The sequence below is a fragment of the Onychostoma macrolepis genome, chromosome 23 (genome assembly GCF_012432095.1).
Source record: "Onychostoma macrolepis isolate SWU-2019 chromosome 23, ASM1243209v1, whole genome shotgun sequence".
Lineage (NCBI taxonomy): Eukaryota > Metazoa > Chordata > Actinopteri > Cypriniformes > Cyprinidae > Onychostoma > Onychostoma macrolepis.
This window is the reverse complement of record NC_081177.1, coordinates 3959301-3979634: the sequence shown is the minus strand read 5'-3', so window position 1 is coordinate 3979634 and position 20334 is coordinate 3959301. Positions and strand designations below refer to the sequence as shown.

The window sequence follows — 20334 nt, the reverse complement described above, 5'->3', positions numbered from 1 at the left end:
CGAAAGGTCGGAAGATTCTCTGAAGGTTTGGATACAGCGGACACAGTGGACAGTTATAACAATAACAGGGTCCAAACACTGTAGAGTTAGAAAATAACGGAATTCAGAGTAATAAAGATCTATTAAAGAAATAGATGCAAGCGATGAACGCGATAACCAAAGAGGTTTAATTCGGGTGGAGCACAACAAGCATGGATCTAGAGCATTTTTGTGGTTACAGCCAGAAATAGAAAGGTTCCTCGGTGTTCGAGGAGAAAAGAATAAAGCAGCAGAAAATGCTGTCAGGCCTTATTGCTGTGTGATGTGACCAGCTATGCGCCCTGCTGAGTCTCAGTATGCAGTGAGAAGAGGGACATGGGCGCCGAGTGGATGACTTATAGACAGTCTCGTGTTGAGATGTCAGGGATTCTGATTTGTGCGAATTGTCGAGCAGGTCACCCAAAATTACGGATTGACTCCTACCGAGCAGCCAAAAATTGTGGGGAACTTTGTGGGTGCACTTGGGATGGTGCAATGTTATTTAACTGTCAGGTGTGTAAGGCAAAGAATAGAACGTTGATGTCTTCCCGAGCAGTGTGGGAAAGTTTAAGGACGCTTAAACCACTGGGATTTTTCCAGGACGGAATAATATCCAAAATTTTCAAGGCATCTCTATTTAGGCATGAGAGAACATGAAAGGAACGTTAGACGTTGGATTCCCCATGTTGCAGTGGGATAGAAAGGAAATAAGAGGAGAGTGTTCTCCAAGAGAGGGAAGAATACGTTCGAGGTATGAAGGAGAGACCACGAGAAGAATTTGACTCTTGCTGATAGCGAATCCTCAAAGTGGAGTTTTACTCTCTGGCATGAGCTGATTTTGAAATGTTTCCCTGAGACTGATTTGAAACGGGGGACCCGAGGGAAAGTGGCGTGGATTTACGTGAAAATCGACGGGCGCTGGCAGGTGAGAAGCTGGGCAAACCTGGCAATCGAGCTGGCACAGGAGGCGGATGGTTAGATACCCCGTATTATGATAAAGATTACAGGGGATCGCAACCGTGCTACAATGTTACTAAGGAAAAGAGACCTAGTGCCCGCAAGGAGAAGTTTGTGCAGTTGACCGTGTCACTGGCAAATGATTTAGACAAGCACAAGGTCTGGTGCCCGGCAGATGAGATGTACATCACCGGGGTCCCTTACGATAATGAGCAGATCACGGAAGAGCCAACCGAAGTGTTCACTGTTGTGATGCATTTCAAAATAAATATATTGGCATGCTCGCATCCAGATTATGACTGGATCAGTGGGATTGAAGTAGAGTTGCACAAAAAGCAACCAGAAGTCAAAGTTGTACGCAGAGGTTTACTGCGAAAATGCAAGGCGGCTCCTGATCGAGCCTCAGAACTATGTTCACAGGATAAATGCAGAGGTCGGTGTCTGTGGAGAGCTTAATGGAGGAGCTGACAGAGGCAAAAGGTACTATCAAGAAGCTGAGGACACCGCGACGGCTCTGCAAATGGATAAGTATCATACTTTGGATAATACTAATATTGGGAATATTTTTGTTGATCTGGATCAGAGTGAGATCTTAGAATGGGAAATTATGACAGGAAAAATTATCTTAGCCGAAGTACAACTTGAGAGACAGAATATTTCTGGTTTTGAATTGACAGTCTGGGGAACATTTAGAGGAAAAAGTAACGAGATAGAAAAGAATACCACAAATTTTTGGAAGTGGTTAGATGTTAGGTAAAATAAGGTATTATGGTCAGGAAACCTAAAGTGAAACTAAAGTACTGTCAAGATTAGACTGGCATAAAAATGTAACGGAAATATTACGGTTAGATATTTTATAGGGTCAACTTATAGGACTAGCTCAAATGAAGAGCTTGGAGAATGCTGGATATTCAGAGCGCGGGAGAATTATGACCCATGGAAATTCGGCCAGTGCAAGCAGAGAGGTGCGGTCAAACATAGTAAGAGAAATAAAGAGAAAATAGCCTCAGTTGTGAAAATGAAAAAGAATAGAGGAATGGATAAAAACTAGTAGAATTCTTAACCCAGAAGGAGAGTTTGTTTTGCTAACCACCTCTAGAGATAGATTCGTAGGATCGAGACAGACAGGTTATGCAGAAATGGAGTCCAGGTCTGAAACAAAGACAGATTTAGAATTGAACAAAATGTACGGATTTGGCGGAAGATGACCCTACCAAGAGTCAAATTTAACTTTAAAATAGGCTATTGGGAAATAGATAACATGAAATGGGAGACAGATGTATATTTGATTAAAATGGAATTAAGTGTTAGAAGACAGAAAGAGAAATCAAAGAACGTTATGAAAATAGTGTGAAACAAATAGACAAATGTGTGAGAAAAGAGCTCAGTAAGAGAAGACATGGGGGAAAAAAAAACTTATACGAAAACAGACTATGATTTTTATTATGCTAATTTTTGTGATCAAAACGAAGCAAAGATGGACTGTGATGATTTTCTTAAATGGCACAGACCCTTTTACAGAAAACCAGACAAAGGAAGTTTTAAGTATAGAAATTCAACAAAACTCATTGCAGCCATTCACTGCAATTACAAAGCCTGGAAGAACCAGTATGTTTATTGATGCAACTCGGATTGTGTTCATCTGAAAGAAGTCATATACTGCCCACCAAGGATGGCTTGAAGGTGAGTAAATCATAGGGCAATTTTTTGGGTGGGGGGGGTGGGGGGGGGACTGTCCCTTTAATACTAATTCTTTCCGTTTATAAAAAAAAAACCCTAGTAAAATTGAGATTTGAGATTTTTCTTGTTTCAATTACAATATTTTGCTTTAATTTTACGGTTTTTGTTTGACAGCCGTAGCTGCCAGTTTGTTGACCGTTTTTACAGTGGACTTTTTTTACAGTGTAAAACCCTTATTTTACAGAATTTTCCTGGATTATTATGAAATATAATGAAAGCACTAAATGTTCTACAGAGAAACTTATTTTACCAATCATTACAATCAAAAGAAAATTCAGTTTTATTTAGAAGACAAAATACAAAGTCTGTACAGATGCCATATTAAATTAATTTTTTTTTTAAGGAAATACAGCACAATTTAAAATACTGTACTGATGAAGAACATAGAACAGTTTCATAAAAATGTTGAATTAAATATATTTAAAGTTCACTTCCAGAATAAATATTTCCTGATAATTTACTCACCCCCATGTAATCCAAGATGTTTATGTATTTCTTTACTCAGTCAAAAAGAAATAAATATTTTTGAGGTCAACATTCCAGGATTTTTCTCCATATAGTGGATTTCAGTGGGAGTCAACTGGAATGTTTTCCTCAAAAACCTGAACTTCTTTTCGACAGAAAAAAGACAGACATTAACATCTTGGATGACATGGGGGTGAATAAATTATCAGCAAATCTTTATTCTGGAATTGAACTAGTCCTTTTAAACTGAAAAAAAAAAATACTAAACATATGTACAAGATTGTCAAGCAATTTTATTATTCAGATGTAAAATAACATCAATGAATTCTTAATAAACATTTCTTCAGAGCCCCCAGGAGGAATTGAATAGCTAAAAATTGCATGTCTATCTTATCAGTTAGGGTTACGCTCATGATGAGGTCATGAGTACATAAATTTATATTAATCCACAATATTCTACTGACTCCTGTGGGCTCCATATACAGTGGTGTGCAAAATGATTAGAAGACTATTTCAGCAGCTAAAAAATGGTTTTAAGTCAGTTATTTCTATCCTTTGCTGTAGTGTTTCAGTAGGAAATATCAGTTTACATTTCCAAACATTCATTTTGCCATTAATTGTAATAATCCAGTGAGATTTTTGTTTGCACAAGGAGTCTGACAACAGCCAGTGCTCCACACAGAGATCTGATCTGATCATCATCAGTCTGTCTGTCATTCAGAATGACATGAAGAAACCGAACAAACTGAGACAGACTATATCCAGAAGAACTGTGGCAACGTCTCCAAGACGCTTCAAGAAAGCTATCTGAAAAACTAACCACAAGTGCACCTAGAGAAAAAGCTGCTTTAAACGCAAAGGATGGTCACATTAAATGTTGAATTTAGTTAATAGAAGTTAATTGATAAAGAATTTATGGCATTATTTTTGACAACATCCTCATTTTACAGAATTTTTACACAAGTGCCTAAAACTTTTAGCTTTGCAGGTAGGTTTCTTGAAGCATCTTGGAGACACTGCCACACTTCGTCTGGATTTAGACGATGAGATCAGATCTCTGTGTGGAGCACTGGCTGTTGTCAGACTCCTTGTGCAAACAAAAAGATCACTGGATTACAATTAATGGCAAAATGAATGCTTGGAAATGTAAACTGATATTTCCTACTGACACTATACAGCAAAAGATAAAAATAACTGACTTAACCATTTTTTAACTGGTATAAAATAAATACTAGTGTTCTAATCATTTTGGGCACCACTGTAGCTCTGATAACCTATGTAGACAAACATATGCATTTTAATTCTGAATTTTAGCTATATTAGTGTAATAAGTAAAACCAAAACATACAACAAAAGGTCCATGGCCAGAAGTGACAGACACAGCAGATAAAGAGCAGTCCTCCTCCAAATTGCCAGTAATCAGCTGGAGGAAAAAATTTAAAAAAGATTGTCAGAAGACAGTTTTGTCTGGTATTAAAACAAGTTAAAAACATGGAAGAGAAATTCTGTGAAAATTCATTTAAAAATAGATTTATATAATATGTATTAATGTTAGACATGAATACTCACTTCCTGTGAAGATCATGTGGTAGAAGATTTTCATTTCCAAAACTTCTAGATCATGAGGGGGAAGCGCACACATTATTATTAACTTGTTTAATAAAACACTGTCTGCTTACTGACAGAGACATGGGCTTGCAAAAATGCACTCACCAGCTCCATACAAAATCTTCACAGCTGATCCAAAATCCTGGTTTACATACAGTATTCTTCAAGAATCATGCTTTCAGGTCCTCTCGGTCAAATGAGTTTACATGACAGTGTTCTCAGGTTACTCATTTCAAAGTTCTGTCACTTTCTTATGGGTTTGATCTTAAAACTAGCTGACAGTATGGGTGGGCGATATGACCATATTTCACAATATAGGAAATTTTACTTCACAATAACAATATATCTTATATCACATATATAAGATCAAAGTAGCAAATTACAAACAATAGGACTAATGCAATACAACAAAGACCAGTTATACATTTTCTCTTTAGTATTTTGTTTGATTAAAATTATGACCTACTGCAGGTAACGTTAGGCTAAATTATACTGCTGTCACTTTAAGTCAAGTGAATTTTGAGATGACTGTCTGTATTTGACCATTCAAGTGAGACATTGAGATATGATATGTAATCGTGATTAGCATCTCACTTCAATGCGCTGTATCTTGATGTAACTATAAAACATTAGGCTATAACGTACATTAATAAAAGGTACTTTTGCAGTTTGCTTGTCTGTTAGCTGCTGGTAGAAGTGTCCATATTCGCGTTTATTCTTCTCAATCGTCATCCCACAACACAAACTCACTCAAAATATGAATTTAACACTCAGATAATACATATAAAAGCCATTACTAGAGGAGCAACTGAAACAGACTGCAGAAGCGGCACATTGACACTGCTGTGAAAGTGTATATTAAAATTTGACCGGGAAAACGGCGCGCTCGCTAGTCATTGGCCAGATTCCTGAGTGACAGTTAACCAATCAGCTCAAAGCAACACTGAGCGACAGAAAACAGCGTTGCAACTATGAAAAAAAAAATTACAGTTAACTTGATTATAAATATGCATTTTTAATTTGTTTATTTTTATTTGTAGGCTGTTACATTTAATTAATTGATCAAATAGTGATTTCACATTTCATCTGCTATTCAGTGTTCACCACTTGTCATTTCCCTCTGATTTTAGGGTTTAGGGCCAGAGTGACTGTTTTCAGACAGGATCAATAAAATATGCTGATTTAGGAGCAGGTCTTACTTGGCAAAATCATGGTAGCCGTGTGTGTACCTGTTTTTCTATTCAGGTGGGGACTTAAACCTGAATACACACAGACTCATGGGGACTCGTGTCACGGTGGGGACCTAAATTGAGCTCCCTACGGGTAAACAAGGTAATAAAAATTACACAATTAGGTTTTTTGAAAATCTAAAAGTGCAGAAAGTTTCCTGTAAGGGGTAGCTTTAGGTGTAGGGTTGGTGTAGGACAATAGAATATACGGTCTGTACAGTAGAAAAAGCATTACACCTATGGGGAGTCTCCACAAGGATAGCAAACCAGACATGTGTACGTTTGGCTACTTGTGCGGTTATACAGGACCAATAAGCACCCTTTTGTATTTTAACAAATCCATGATCTTTCCTTTAGAAGCACCAGTTGTACAACTACTGTATTGCATTTTCTGTATTTGGCCCTTCAGTGTTACACAGCCTGTTAGTTAATCCTCTGTCCACCATAACACTTATTTAAAAATACTGCCATAATTGCATGCAAGTTACAAAATTTGTCTACATACTTTTATTTAATAGCATATATACTGACTGCAGTAGGACTTTATAGCATTTGTGATATGAGACAAGTAAACTGAAAAAGAACTTCTCACCATAGAAAGACAATCTTTTTTTTTAGTTATTCAAAAGTAAAGAATGTATATGTTGGCCCTAAGAGTGACGTTCCATCATGAACAGTGTGGTCCCTCCCACATAGGAAATGTGGCCTCAACTACATAAATTTTTTAATTGCAGATTATTTTTGTAATTTTACGTAAATTTGTACATAATTTAAGAAAATTGAAAAAATACTGTATAAATCCAATAATTTGTATAAAAATGAGAATTACTGTAATTTGTCATTAATGGAATAATACTTAAAATAGCAGTCAAGTTGTTAATTTACAGATATTGTTTGTAATTATACAAAGTTTTGAGTGTAATTTGAAATAAAACTACTGTAAAAAAAATTTGTTATTTTCTGTCAAATAAAAGTATACAGCAATTGCCTTTTAACGTAGTTATTTTTGTATGTTCTAAATTATGTACTAAATGTATTTCCTGTAAATTTTTTTGTTCATTTAACTTAACATACAAAGCTTCTGTACAATGACTAATACTGTGAATGTGCAGGTTCCTTTAATTGGTACAGAATACATTGTTAATTTTACAGAAATTGGCTGACAATTTTGCTATTTTTTATTATGCTATGCTCAATTCTCTACTGTCCAAACAACTAATATTTCTGGAAAATAAACGATTAAAATGTATATCCACAGACATCTGTCTTTGTATTACGAATTTACTACATTTTTATACAACATTTCTTGGTTATTGTAGTTAATATCTGTATTTTAACAAAATTATTCTAGGTAGACAAAATTACTCCTAAATACCTTTTAATTTACAGATTAGTTGAAGTTGAGAGATTGTTTCTGTAAAAAGGAGGATTAATCCTGTAAATATACAAACTTTATTTTTAAAAACGTTTACTTTAAAAGTAACTTCCTAGATTGACAGAACAGTTTTATAAAACAACTTATTAAAACCTTAAATTTATGGCGATTAACCTGAAAATCTGTTGTTTTCCTATGTAATTATGTTTAAAACAATTATCAACAGTAATATACTGTAATTTAATGAATTTTGAAGTCTCTTCTGTATTTTTACATGTTTTTGCTTGTAATTATGAAATGGTTATTTTCTGTAATTTAACAGAATATGTCTGGAAACCCTGCTGCCAGTCTTTTTACCGTTTTTTTTACATAGTGTACAACCAAGAGAGGAAACGTTCAACAGGCATATTGTTTTACCATCTTTTAACATTTTATAATAACTTAAGCAACCAACATATACATCTAGAAACTGTGTTCACAAGCGCAGCACATACCCGCATAACAGCTGGATCCAAACCAGAGTCTTCTTCCTCTTCTTCTTCTTCTTTACAGTTGAACTGCGGCGGGCATCCAGCTTGAAAAACCAGAGTGATTGCTGAATGAGCTTTTATACCTGTGCAGCGTTGCATCATGGGTAATGGGAGAAACCAAGTGGTAGTGGTGGTGGTGGTGGTGGTGGTTGGGGGTCGTTAATTAACCAAATAACTGAATCTAGTGTTCATATAAACTTTATATTATAATAAATTTATTAACAGCCATTTATAAATATCTCTGCATTGTCAAGCCGTTTAACTAGTGTAGTTAACATGAACTAAGAATGAACAATACTTCTGCAGCATTTATTAATGTTAATTTCAACATTTACTAATGCATTATTACAGTTTTTCCTCAGTCGCTTTGGTTCATTTCTTAGATCAGAAATGAAATTACTTGTGCTCAAGTGACTAGATGATGTGGACGTTGAACATGGTAAAAGCAGTTTCTCATTCTTTTGAACAAGTTGCAGTTGCTACATTCATGCAATCGATTATGTACATTTGTCTGCGTTTTCCTTCATTATCAGTTACTAATGTCATGTTGCTCAAAATGTGTTATATAGTTCTCTGTGCTATAGTCTTACCCCTCAAAACATCTAGTCATTAGTTCATCGTATAAGTCATTAAATACAAAATGGTTGTCATAAACTGTCAAGCATATTTTATACACATTTCTATTACTCTTTTTGTAAATTTGCCATGAATTGTGCAGGTGAATCTTGACTTTCACTAATGAAGAGAATGTAGATCAACCAATGATATGCATGCATGCAAAAGCAAAGCTCTGTCTGTGTTTGCCTTTCTAATTTTGTATTTTATTATTTATTATTATTATTAATTGTATTATTTATTTATTTCAATTTTGTATATATGTTCATTGACATAAATACTTACTTTTGCAGGTAATCCATTGTGTGGTGCTGTTTGTACAAACTGTTTTGAGAAATGCACATGCTTTGCAAATATTACGGATGATTCGAGAAACGCACCAAAGTGACTGAGAAAAACTGTAAAATCAAAAGTTGTGTTTGTTAACATTAGTTAATGCACTGTGAACTAACATGAACTACCAATGGACGACTGTATTTTCATTAACTAACATTAACAAAGATTAATAAATACTGTAATAAATGTATAGTTCATGTTTTTTCCCCGTCCTTAACGCCACATCAAAGGCAGTACAGGCATCACATTTACATGGGCTTGATGTTGCAAGGCGGGGACACGGTGGGGGATTTTAGACAAAATCCTATTAAACAGCCCAAACTCTATATAGATTAACATACAAATGAATGAAGAGTTAGGCTATATGCGAACCAATATATATTTGTGCTTTTGTGATTTTAGTTATATAATTTCTTTAATAATTTCTTAAATATTTATATTATTTAAGGGGATTTAACTAAATATTAACATCGTTGATATGCCAAAGTTGGTCAGTGCACTTTGGCGAATTCTCTCATCAGAAACAACAAAGTGCAGATGTACATGCGATGTAAATAAGAGATTAATTATTCATACACTGCAGACAGCTTCACTTAGGTATTATAGCCTAAATGGAGGTTTTTTTTTTTTTAGAGTGCTCCAAAAAAGACTCATGCTAGACTGAATTCAATGATATTCTTTGATCATGTAAATGTTCTTGGCTCGCTGTATAATTTGGTCTCACAGAATTCTGTGTAATGACCACAACAATTAATGCTTTTCTTGGTTTATTTTCCTTCTCATTGTACTCCACCTGAAAATAATTGCTAGCTTTTCTGAAAAACTCCAAATGCTGTGTAAAAAAAAAAATGTTGTTTTTGTTCTCTGTCATTATCTTTACCTTTTTAAACATTTCATTAACACTTGTGTGTTCTGTAAAATGTAGCGTCTATTTTCACACATCTTCAAACAGGTGTTCTTTTTTGGATCATTGTGCATAGCCCTATCCATAAATAATACCATGCAATAGTCAAAGACCTCCTTCCCGAACACTTCACTGAGAGCACGTAAAAGATAATACTCTCTACCAGAGTTTTTCACATCTCTGTGTACTAACAGAAAGGCATGAGGCCCCGGAAACAACAAGGATTCATATGACTCAATTTCATTTCTGATAGATTTGACTCCCCTGCTGAAGAACAGGTATGATTTCAAGTGTTCCAGCCATCTAAATGGAGTTTTTAATACAGAAATGTCGTCCACAAACATAAGCATTCCTAGGCTCCAATTTTCCAAACTGAAATGCATTCCTTTTTTTCCTTTTCCTAAGGATTGTGCCACATGCTTTATCCATAAGAACATCATCACCTTAACATATTTGGCACACATCTTAGTACACATAAGTTAACATATACACCCAAGGTTCCTTTGGCTCTGTTGTACCCAACAGCTCAGGGATTTCTTTCTCAAACACTCAAACTGTACGAAGGCTGCTGTGCATTGCAGGTCCTCCAGGCCACCAAACACCTTCCTCTTTGACAACTCCGTCTCTTGTGTAGGTCGACAGTACACTGATTTCCCCATTTATATGAATGGACAACAACTTACCTATTAACTCGGTTTATTTCAATAAAGAATCTGCAAACAAAAATTACCAAGAGAATGAGTTTATTTTTTATGCTTGAAAAGATGAATGGCAATCCATGTTGTGATAAACAGCTCACCGCTGCCTGTGCCATTAAACCAAACTGGCTTCAGAAAGTAAAGTAAATGGCAGGAGATCTGCAGAATTTGATGTAGACGTGGGTTAATGTAGACAAAATGGCCACAGAGCACAAGATAGCTTCTCAGCTCAACAGTGTCACTGATTTGAATCTATGAACAATGATGACTTACTCTCCGCTTGATGGTTCGTTTTGGTGATCAACAGCATAAACACACATTATGTTCCACTCATCTGAGTTTGGCCACTTTATATTTCAGTGACACTTCACACAACCTAATTTACATTATAATACAGTAATCCATTCCAAACAAACCTCAAGGATTCACTCATATCAAAATGCATTTGGTTACTGGATGTGTTGAGTCACATTTAATGAGAAGACACTGTAAACAGAGTGACCATAAAAGAAAATGCGAACACACTGTATTTTTCTCACAAATATCAGCAAATCTGCTATATTTATCAGCAAAATAATCATTTCAAGAAAAACAGGTCAGGTTTTTATCCAAAATATATCAGTTTGACGATAGACACGAGTTTCTAATTAATTTCTCTTGATATCATGAACTCATTAGCAGTGAGGTGTTTAAAACTGAATCCTCATGTTTAGTTTCTTCCGAAACCAAAATGAAGCGAAATTAAACTCTGATCAATAAAACTAAAAACGTACAGGTATAAGAAAAAGCAAAGGGAGTTGCTTTCACAGCAAAGTCACATCAAAACAAATCTCCACACTTTGAGTCCGGTTTACTGAAGGATCGACTGGCAGGTTTGATCTCCGTGAGGTTTAGCTGACATGAGAACTAATGAAAAACAAACGTGTGAAAAGCTGAGCTGGTGACAGCAGATCTTCATCACTCGCTCCATTACTGATGTTACTGTCAGTGAGGAGGAACCCAGTGTCTGATCGTACAGGACTGTGAGTCTCAGAGATGTTCAGTCAGTGGAAAACAGATCTCCAGCAGACGGCAGAGGAGCCAGACCGCCGGTGACGTTCGGTAGAAGAGAAAGATCTGGAAGACTCTGGATGTGAGACTTGAGCTCCTTCCTCACTTGTGTGACGCGAGCCAGTTTCTGCTTGTATTCCTGAAAGAACATCAGAATCGATCAGACAACTGTTCATTTTTTTAAAAGAAAGTATTAGTTTTGTTCAGAAACGATGCATTAAATTGACATTAAAGACATAACGTTACAGAAAATTTTCAGATACTTAAAGGTCATTTCAATAATGCATTAACCCAAAAATGTCTTTTTTTAGTCTTTCCAAATGTTTGATTTACTTTTTTCCACGAAACACATAATGAAACTTTTTAAAAACTTGTTTTTCAGCTCCAAAATGGACAAAAAGTGCATGAAGTATCCCAAAAGTTGTCTTGGCGATATATTCAAAGTCTTCTGAAACAGCTTTTTTTTGTGAGGAATTAAACCCAAACCAACCCAACTTAAGTTGAAGCACAAATAAATTATCAGGGAATAATGATTTCATTTTGCTATCGGATGATGTGCTATATTAAAGTTTTTAGAAATAAGTAACTTGGATTACTTCCATAATACTATTTTGTTCCTTGAAGGTAAAAATCACAGCCACTTTTACTGAAAACACCAGCTCTGATATTCTGCAGAAATTCTCCCGTGGAAGAGAGACAATCAAACAGGTTTGGAAAGACACGAGGAGTAGATGATCACTTTTCTTTAAAGCATTTAGGAGTGTCGTACCTCCAGCTTCTTCTCCCTCTCGTTGAGTGCGTCTCTCTGGCTCTGGATGTATTCTGTCAGCATTCGGGCCTATCACACACAACCTTTCTTAGACATCAGGTTCTTATAAATCATATTGGATGTTTCTTTGAAACGTCAAACAGTTTTAGCAATATCTTGCAATGTGAAATCAAATCAACTACCCAAGCTTTTTATATAAAAATAACTGAATAAATAATAAATAGATAAAAAGATAAATCGTTATTTGAATAATAGAGGCATTCTAACAGGGTTCATCGTGCAATGAATACTTCTGGACTCGCAAGTGTTTTTGTTTGTTTTGTGCAAAATCACTGATAATATCAGCTAGCGTGAATAAAAACAGGGTCCCTCGACCTCACAATTACACATAATACAGACTAAGCACAATAATGTTGTGTCTTTAAACTCTTATCAAGGAAATGTCATAATTTATTATCTAACACAATAAGGTATTATACGCAGAGAATATTAATATTTAATTTGCACGATAAGTTTTACATCATACACAGCATTATTAATCTAAAGGGGATGGTGGTTTTACAGAGGTGATGCTTTTTATAATTTTTTTCATCAAGGGGGATGCCATCCTCTCAGTTCGAGCTCTGATGGCAAACCAACATAAAAGGTACATTAACGCCACCTGCTGGATTGAAGTGTGGAGCGCTAAATGGTTGTATTAACACTAACAGTGACAGTTACTGTTAATCTAATCCAGATTGTTTTATTCCAAATAAAGGCATTGGGAAAAACCAAAGAGATGCTTACATAGACACAGAAGGGGCAATATTGATATTGCTTAAACCTATATTATGTGCCTCCTTGCTAGCCGTCCATCCAAAGCTTGTCTATTGTTTATACTCATATTCCCAGCAATCTTTTAGTTTTATACAGTGCTGCATCGTCTGCATAAGAATCTCCCTATTATGTGAAAATATGTCATTTATCATTATATTGAAGAGAAAAGGACTGCAAACACTACATTCTCTACTGGATAAATCTGAGCATATGCAGAACCTACTCTACTTGTATAGCTCTTTCAAACAAGAAATTCATGATCCAGTTATACAGGTGCATCTCAATAAATTAGAATGTCTTGGAAAAGTTCATTTATTTCAGTAATTCAACTCAAATTGTGAAACTTGTGTATTAAATCAGTTCAATGCACACAGACTGAAGTAGTTTAAGTCTTTGGTTCTTTTAATTGTGATGATTTTGGCTCACATTTAACAAAAACCCACCAATTCACTCTCAACAAATTAGAATACTTCATAAGACTAAAACATTTTTAGTGAATTGTTGGTCTTCTGGAAAGTATGTTCATTTACTGTATATGTACTCAATACATGGTAGGGGCTCCTTTTGCTTTAATTACTGCAGCAATGCGGCGTGGCATGGAGTCGATCAGTCTGTGGCACTGTTCAGGTGTTATGAGAGCCCAGGTTGCTCTGATAGTGGCCTTCAGCTCTTCTGCATTGTTGGGTCTGGTGTCTCTCATCTTCCTCTTGACAATACCCCATAGATTCTCTCTGGGGTTCAGGTCAGGCGAGTTTGCTGGCCAATCAAGCACAGTAACACTATGGTCATTGAACCAGCTTTTGGTACCTTTGGCAGTGTGGGCAGGTGCCAAGTCCTGCTGGAAAATGAAATCAGCATCTCCATAAAGCTTGTCAACAGAAGGAAGCATGAAGTGCTCTAAAATTTCCTGGTAGATGGCAGCGTGGACTGTGGACTTCAGAAAACACAGTGGGCCAACACCAGCAGATGACATGGCAGCCCAAATCATCACTGACTGGAAACTTCACACTGGACTTCAAGCAACATGGATTCTGTGCCTCTCCACTCTTCCTTCAGACTCTGGGACCTTGATTTCCAAATGAAATGTAAAATTTACTTTCATCTGAAAAGAGGACTTTGGACCATTGAGCAACAGTCCAGTTCTTTTTCTCCACAGCCCAGTTAAGACGCTTCTGATGTTGTCTCTGGTTCAGAAGTGGCTTGGTAGCCCTTTTCCTGAAGACGTCTGAGCGTGGTGACTCTTGATGCACTGACTCCAGCTTCAGTTCTCTCCTTGTGAAGCTCTCACAAGTGTTTGAATTAGCTTTGCTTGACTGTAAGCTTGCAGTCATCCCTGTTGCTTGTGCACCTTTTCCTACCCAAATTCATCCTTCCAGTCAACTTTGCATTTAATATGCTTTGATACAGCACTCTGTAAACAGCCACACCTTTCAGTAATGACCTTCTGTGACTTACCCTCTTTGTGGAGGGTGTCAATTCGTCTTCTGGACCATTGCCAAGTCAGCAGTCTTCCCCATTAGTGTGGTTTCAAAGAACAAGAGATACCCAGAATTTATACTGTAGGGATGGTCATTTATTCAAACTCAAATGTAAATATTCTAATATTTTGAGATACTGATTTTTGACTTTCATATATTTTAGATTCATTACATGTAAAGAACATGTAAAGAATTGTTTTAATTCTGAGGATTAGAGCTTACAGCTGATGTAACTTATTTCAAAAAGTGAAACTTTCAAGAAAAAATGAACTTTTCCACAACATTCTAATTCACTGAGATGCACTATCTCTTTCAAACAAGAAATTCATGATCCAGTTATACATTCTCCCATTTATTTCCATTCTGTACTGTTTTATTAAGAGTCTTTCTATCCACAACATATCATATTCTTACAAAAAATACGTAATCTCAGGGTCAGATTTTGCTGCTGGTCCAACAGCCACACTACAATAAACTAGCCTTGATTTTATTAGTGCTATATATATATATATATATATATATATATATATATATATATATATATATATATATATATATATATATATATATATATATATATATATATATATATATATATATATATATATAAGATTCAGTATCAGCTCCCCATTCTACAATGTTTATCAGTTTCTTACATTTATCTTCCACATTTCTAACACTCTCCACTCGCAAAAAATTAAAACCTTCAACATTCTCTTTCTTGCTTCGAAGATGGAGGCAAGGACATGGACAAATATAAATGTAAGTTTTCCCAAAAATCCTATTAGACTAAAACTTGCCCTAAACTGATATCTTATTGGACAGTTTAAAGTCATAGCGGTTGGAGGTACTCGACCCCACCACCTAAAGCCCATAGTGACTCAGGTGGGTCACTTCCTGATTTAGTTACAGAACAGAAAATCTTCTCTGAATGTTCATCTGAGTTGCTTGTCTCCATACTTCATCAAGAGAAACAACACTGCTTTCATTATATTCAGTATCTGTTGAAAATGTCCATCAGCATATGCGGTTTCCTTGTGTTTTTCATCAGTATTAAGGGTAAGATCTTTGATATATATATTTTTTCTTTTCACAAGCAGTCTGATGTTTTAGTGGTTGTGGTCACTGGTCAAGTAACTTAATGGAACATGTTCAGCAGTTTGTAGTCAGTTCATGCAGTCTTGAAATGTTGCGTTGATTGAAAAATACAACTCAAGTCTAATATATATTTCTGAAATCTCTCTGTGATCTGGAAACGAATGATATACTGTATTTATTGGAACTAATAATATTGAAAACATGATCTGAAACACTCTTCAGACCTCATTTTCACGAGTCAAGATCTGGTTAGTATAGATACATCGAACGTAAAGACAAGCATTTTAAACTTGCCTTAAATAGATCGATCAGTCTGTGTTATCATGACTGCAGCAGAAAGATAATCAATAATAAGCATAGAATTATGTAGAATGTACAAAAGAAAATAAAAAAATATTTGGAAAAAGTATATGGATATTTTAGTTTTTAATTCAGTTTTTATTTCTATTTTGCTTTCAATATGTTCTGGTTCATGTCATAAATTAAAGTTTTCCTAACTAAAGAGGTTTGTTGGACAGCTTTTAAATGCATAAAATGTTGCTTCATATTAAAAACTGTGCATTAAATTTTTTGTGAAATAATACTCATGCAACAACATTTAAAAAAAAAAAAAACATTGCCACATGACCTCACTACATTGTATGTTTAATTCATACAGGGGGGGAAATCGTAGTACTGTATGCAAATATCAAAGTAATCAGTTTGCTAGTTTGCTAATGCTAGAAAATGTAGTCCTTATCTAACCAATTGTAATATTCTCTCAGATCTTGTGAATGGCGAGTGGGATGAGATAAAGACTGTGATGGAGGGAGATGTTCTCACTCTACAAACAAGAGACACTGAGAGTCTCAGTAAAGTAACATGGCTGTTTGAAAGAAATGATCAAACTGTTCGTATCGCACAGATGTATCAGGGTTATGAACCCTTCTATGATGAGAAACTAACCGGCAGAATGAAAATGGACCCAAAGACTGGAGCTCTGACCATCTGGAACATCAGCAGCAGCGACTCTGGACTTTATCACGTTTCTCTCCACAGTGGATCCATCTCAGAGAAAGTGTTCAGAGTGGACGTTTATGGTCAGTTCATTAAAAAAAGAAAAGAAAAAGATCATGAAATGAGTTATTTAATAAGAGAATGCTACAAGATGCTTCAGTATAAGGTCCTGAGGCACTAGCCTTTAAGTGAAAGTAAAGCAGCAACTGTAAGAAATTAAATAAATTTGCATATATTGATTAGATATTAAAGCTACAGAGAACCTATTGGTGCTGAGAATTTGCCTGCGACAATTTACATTTCCTTTTATATTGTGCCAACAGTCATTGTAAAACACACTCGTACAATATTCATGTTGCATCTTTGGTTTACTGCAAATTCCCACCTTAAAGACAACGTCTGTGTCTTGTTTTCTTAAAGGAACTGTTTCTGTACCCGTCATTAGATCTACGATTAGTGGAAACCTTTTTACATTTTGGCAAGAGAAATCACAATAGAAGTCCACTAAATCACTAAAATCAAAAGAAAACATTTAAGAAAAGGTACTCACTCCCTAAAGTGTGGATGAGAGGTTTACAAATCCACAAAGCTGACACCAAACTATTGCATTAAAAACAAAGCAAACCATAGAGAGGTAATCAAGCAAACTACCACAAACAATAGGCAGGTTATTCAGCAACACACTCCAGTCCAACAGGTTTATCCACAATTTCATAGCCGCTACTTCAAACTTTGCAGAGATTCTTTGAATGAGTCATTTCTTCAGATACAGAACCACACCGTTTAACATTCCTGATCTCTGAATCACAGCTGCAAGAACTCAATGCTGAAAAAGACCATAAAGCTCAGACAGTTCTACAGAAACGAACAAATTAAATTTAAGACTTTTTTTTTTGTCACCTTATATGATATTTAAGACCTAAACCTGTAATGGAAATACATGTCATATTACATACATGCAATATTTATTGTGTTTAATGTACAAAGAAAACAAGATAGTTGCTGTGATACATTTTATTTACTACAATATACAGTGAACATTTCATATCAGCAGACAATATTCCATGCAAAATATCCCACAAAACAATTTATTCTGAAGCAATATTTTCACCAGTGTTCTATTTGAAATGCTTAAATCTGCATATTTTTAAGTCACCTATAGGCCTATTTTTAACCTTTTTAAATTAGGCTGTACCAGTCAGATTAAGTACTTGTTTTTTTGAACAACAAGTGTAACATTTGCAATCATGAGATTACTTTAAGGACCCGTGGACACCCTGTAAGAAAAATGACAGCTAGAAGTGTTCAGAAATAACCTTACATAACAGATGTCCACTAGGTTCAAAGCCACAGAAGATGGAGGAGATCTGCTCTGTGTTCTGCTCAGTAAGAAATGATCGAGGTGTGTTCATCTCGTGGTATAAAGGAGGTGAAATGCTGAACCAGACGAGCAATCCTGATCTCAACATCAACCTCAGTTTACCATTAGAGCTTCATTATAATGATCCAGAGACCTACAGCTGCACGGCTGCAAACCCAGTGAACAACAAAACCGTCCGTCTTCACATGAAACAGATCTGCCCTCGACATGAAGGTAGGCGAACATGAACTCATTTACTACAATACACTTCCTGCCACAGTGACCTCAGTCCTGCTTCGATCTCCACAGACACTTTATGGCACAGAAGATGTTCATGAACAACCCTCTTCTCTTTCAGATTGTGTGGATCACTGTGGCGTCACTGAGGCTGTGATTCGTCTGGTTCTGTCTGGTCTGGTGGGAATCACCACGGTTGTGTTTCTGGTCGAGCATCTGAGGTTCAGCTCATCTCAGAGAAGAACTGCTGCTTCTGCACGGTGACTTGTGATGTGTCACAATGACAAGCTCAGCCCTTGTTGTCTCGTGTGTCCACACAATGTCTTATACTTCCATTTTTGTCATTATCCTTTCAAGCTCCGTGTACAGGTTCATTGTTCTTGTTCACTGAATGGTCTGACTGAACCAAAATCTCGAAGGAATCATCTGTGGCCGGTTCACCTGCTGATTGTAGAAAAACAGTTCTTGTTCAGGTCTATTAAATTCAAAGATATGAAAATTAAACAATACATTTACTTGTATAGCCAATATTTGCAATGTTTATTCATCTATTGTAATAATAACAGAGTAAGGTCTTTTATGTGGTTAATTTATTAATTTGAATATGGTAATCAGTATATTTTATTCACTTTACTATGAAATTGATTCACCGATTAATTTACTATGAAAATGGGCCTTTTATTCACTTGTCAAAATGATTCATAATTCAAAACTGACGGAAACGGTAAGAAATAAAATCTGGCTGACAAAACTAAACATTTTGACTAAAATCTGAGTGGTTTGTCAACATTTCTTTTAAAAACAAAGCAGTGACAAAATGTTTGAAATTCCTTCATCTTAGCACAGTACACTGGACCCGGTTTGGTTTAGAAAAATAAAAATAAAAAGTTTACACCCAGTGTGCCATGGTCAGGAAGTTTCTTAAAAAAAATAAAAAAATAATAATAATTTGACATGGCAAGGTTAGCGTAGTTTGTAAAATGTTAAATTCCAAAAAACAAGAGCTTTTTCACATTTGTGGGTTTCTCAGCAGAAGTCGTCATAGTTGGGTTAACTTCGAAAGCAGTGAATGGGAGAGTACCACAAATATATTTTTTTGCATTCCCATTTGCTTAAATAGCAAAAGAAAAACTCTGTGATAACGTTTTCACGACTTTCAATCAAAAGGAAATATATATATATATATACACACACATACTGATAACAGCAGTCAGAAGAGAGAACAATGTCAAATTTAACATCACACCCATATACGCTGCATTAGAAACACCCTCGCATTAGTGCTAACTAGGTGTTTTTTTTGTAATTTAATGCAAAGATGATAGAACACAAAGTATAGTGTTATAAATGTACATAAAAAAAAAAAAAAAAAATCTAAATATCAAAAACATTCAAGTATTTACGATGCTGATGACCACTGAAATGCATCACAGTCTTGTGAAAAGGGTCCATATTTGTTTATGATACAAAACCCAGTGTCATCTGCCGGACTGACCTCTATTGGTGTCAGAGTTGAGAAGAGTGCCTCTCTCTGGATCCTCTGCGTCATCCTCAGCAATATTCTTCTGTAGGGAGAAGATATCTTTGAGATTTAAAATCTTAAATCAACAACCTTTTACTGCAGCTGCACAAAGTTTTTAATACCAAATATCATGCAAACAAAATTCATCAATGTACATAATGACACTTTATTGATCTACTATGACTTTTAATTAAGTCCTTCCTGAGCAAAATATCTCAAGGATCTTCACAAGTCTTTCAGAAACACTTGTAAAAACACCCCAAAAACAAGACTGCACAGTAGAATGCAGTGTTACAATATTAATAAAAAATAGAAGCTTTGCTTAATTTACTAATGATAATACTTGCCTTTTTACAGCAGATGATACAAGTGACAACAATGACCAGTATGAGCGGTATAAGGCCCCCTATGATGCCCCATGTTACATTGTGATTTCGTTCTGTGCTGACTGTAGTGATTGGTCCATTTGTCCCGAATGTCTCTCCTGCTTTGGTGGATAAAGCAGGTGTGGTGAATGGATGGATGGATGGAGG

At 35.6% G+C, this 20334-nt stretch overlaps 1 protein-coding gene across 4 annotated transcripts in view; it reads right to left on the bottom strand.

Annotated features, from left to right (window-relative positions):
• Positions 1–10512: 10512 nt before the first annotated feature.
• The window catches only part of rprd1b (regulation of nuclear pre-mRNA domain containing 1B), a 42290-nt gene continuing 32468 nt past the window's right edge, over positions 10513–20334 (bottom strand). For all 4 annotated transcript variants that reach the window (XM_058763200.1, XM_058763199.1, XM_058763203.1 and 1 more), the window contains one exon: positions 10513–11664. In XM_058763200.1, the coding sequence (XP_058619183.1) occupies positions 11515–11664 (150 nt within the window). In that variant the 3' untranslated portion in view covers positions 10513–11514. The remainder of the gene's footprint in view (positions 11665–20334) is intronic.